Source organism: Aureococcus anophagefferens, assembly GCF_000186865.1.
Source record: "Aureococcus anophagefferens unplaced genomic scaffold AURANscaffold_154, whole genome shotgun sequence".
Taxonomy (NCBI): Eukaryota; class Pelagophyceae; order Pelagomonadales; family Pelagomonadaceae; genus Aureococcus; species Aureococcus anophagefferens.
This window is the reverse complement of record NW_008705701.1, coordinates 1-2,174: the sequence shown is the minus strand read 5'-3', so window position 1 is coordinate 2,174 and position 2,174 is coordinate 1. Positions and strand designations below refer to the sequence as shown.

At 72.0% G+C, this 2,174-nt stretch overlaps 1 protein-coding gene across 1 annotated transcript; it reads left to right on the top strand.

The window, feature by feature from the left end:
* Window positions 1-1,334: 1,334 nt before the first annotated feature.
* Window positions 1,335-2,122, top strand: AURANDRAFT_68463 (hypothetical protein; the record flags this gene model as incomplete). Its single annotated transcript, XM_009044156.1, has 1 exon — window positions 1,335-2,122. A coding segment is annotated over one exon (788 nt), but the record flags the coding sequence as incomplete, so codon positions are not given.
* Window positions 2,123-2,174: the final 52 nt, after the last annotated feature.

The window sequence follows — 2,174 nt, the reverse complement described above, 5'->3', positions numbered from 1 at the left end:
GTCGAGGACGTCCGCGACGTCGTCGTCGAGCACGGCGAACAGGACGCGCGCGTCGGACGTCCTCGCGCCGTGCTCGACGAACGCGGCCGCGGCGTCCGCGGCGGCGTCCGCGGCGTCGACGAGCGGCGCGCCGCGCGCGCCCGCGCCCATGAGCGGCGTCGCGAGCGCGGCGCCGCCGTCGCAGCCGAGGTCGAACGCGCTCCCGTACGCGGCGCCGAGGTCGCGGCGCCAGGCGTCCGTCGGCGCGCCGGGCCAGAACGGCGGCACGGCGAGCACGAGGCCGCGGCGGAAGACGCGCGCGAAGGCGCCCGCGCTCGGGACCAGCACCGCGGCGCCCGTCGGGCATCTCACCGGGTGGGCCTCCGTGCCGCCGACGACGGGCGCGTGCGCGAGCGTCGCGGCCTCCTGCGCGGCGCCGCCGAACTCCGTCACGGCGCCGTCGACGGACTCGCACTGGTAGAGCATGCGGCTCGCCTCGCGGTAGCGCTCGGGCAGCGCGGCCTCGCCGATCCGCTCCGCGACGGGCGTCGGCCCGCCCACGGGGAAGTGCGCGAACTGCGTGCCCACGAGCCGCTCGTTCGACGGCACGCACAGGCGGTCGCAGGCCGGCGGCATGGTCACGACGCAGGGCGTGATGTGCAGCTCGACGGCGCCTCGCGCGTAGCGCGCGAGGCGCTGCATGGGAGTGTCGCGAGGCGCGCCGTTCAGCGCGATGTTGCGAGCGCTCGAAGCGAACAGATTAGCCTCTATCGCTGGCGCGCGAGGCGCACCGTTCAGCGCGACGCTGCGAGCGCTCGAAGCGACGAGAATCGGTGCTCAAAACTTCTGTAGGGAGCGGCCATGCAAGGGCAGGCCAAGACCGCAGCCAGCCGCCGGGGGTCGACCCAGCCAGCCAGCCAGGGACGTCCGGTCCACGGAACGACCCCTCGCTACAACCTCTACAACGCGCGCCTACGGCGCGCCGCGCCGTCCTGGGGCGGCTGCGGCGACCGGCTGGCCGCCGGCCACGCGCGTCGGCGCTCGCGCTTCCGTCACCCCCGGCGGCCACTCCGGGCGCCTAACTAGATTTTGACATGATTCCCGCGCGAAAATCGCAAGATTTGCACATGCAACGTCTACATTGAAGAAATGGGTGGCTCTCATTGGCCAGCCAGCCAGCCAGCCAACATCTACCTCACGGTCAGCCAAACCGGGTCCCGGCGGAGGGTTGTTATCGTGGACTGCCCTAGGGCCATGCTCGATTACCACAGCATGTTGAGATCATGTTGGCGAGCACCTTCGACCTCTTGGCGGCGGCCGGAGACGCTCCGGGGCCGTCCCACAGGTCGTCTAGCATGTCGGCCATGGACAACATGAACATGTTCAACGCGTCGGCCTACGGGTCGGCGGACGACGCCTTCCGGGCGGCCCAGGAGCAGTTCCGCGGCGGGAACAGCGTCAAGCCCGGCGGCTTCCGCGGCGACTCGAACTACGCCCGCGGCGGCGGCGGCGACTTCTACGGCCACGGCGGCGGCGGCGGGACCCAGGTCCCGGGCTTCAGCGACGACGCCGTCGCGCGCGAGGCGACGCGCGAGGCGAACAACAACCCCATCTTCAAGAAGGAGCGCCACCCCATCGACAGCCACGACTCGCTCTACGGCGTGAGCGACCGGTCGCCGCTCGAGGCGGACCCGCGCGACTACGAGAGCGACGACGAGGAGCTGCCCATCATCGAGGAGATCGACGAGTACGACGCGCCGACGCGGGGCCGCGGGTCCAACCAGCTCGCGCGGGGCCGCGGCGGGAGCCCGCCGCCGGGCGAGCGCGGCGGCCGGTCGGGCAGCCCGCCGCCGGGCGAGCGCGACCTCGACGCGGAGCTCAACGACCTCGTGGTGAGGGAGGCCGAGGAGCTCGAGCCGGAGTACAACGCGGAGCTCGAGGGCTTCGAGCGCTACAGCGACGCGACGGGCCTCTACAGCGGCGACAAGCAGGAGCCGCGGATCCCGAAGCATCTGGAGCTCAAGCTCTGGGACCTCGCGGAGACGGAGGACCAGAAGAAGGCGGGCGTCGGCCTCTTCAAGGCCTGCGAGTGCGACATGGACGACTTCCAGGACGTCTACAGCGCCATGGTCGCGCCGGAGCAGTTCGACGAGGAGATCAAGGCGAACCCGCCCATCGGCTCGGGCACCTCTACG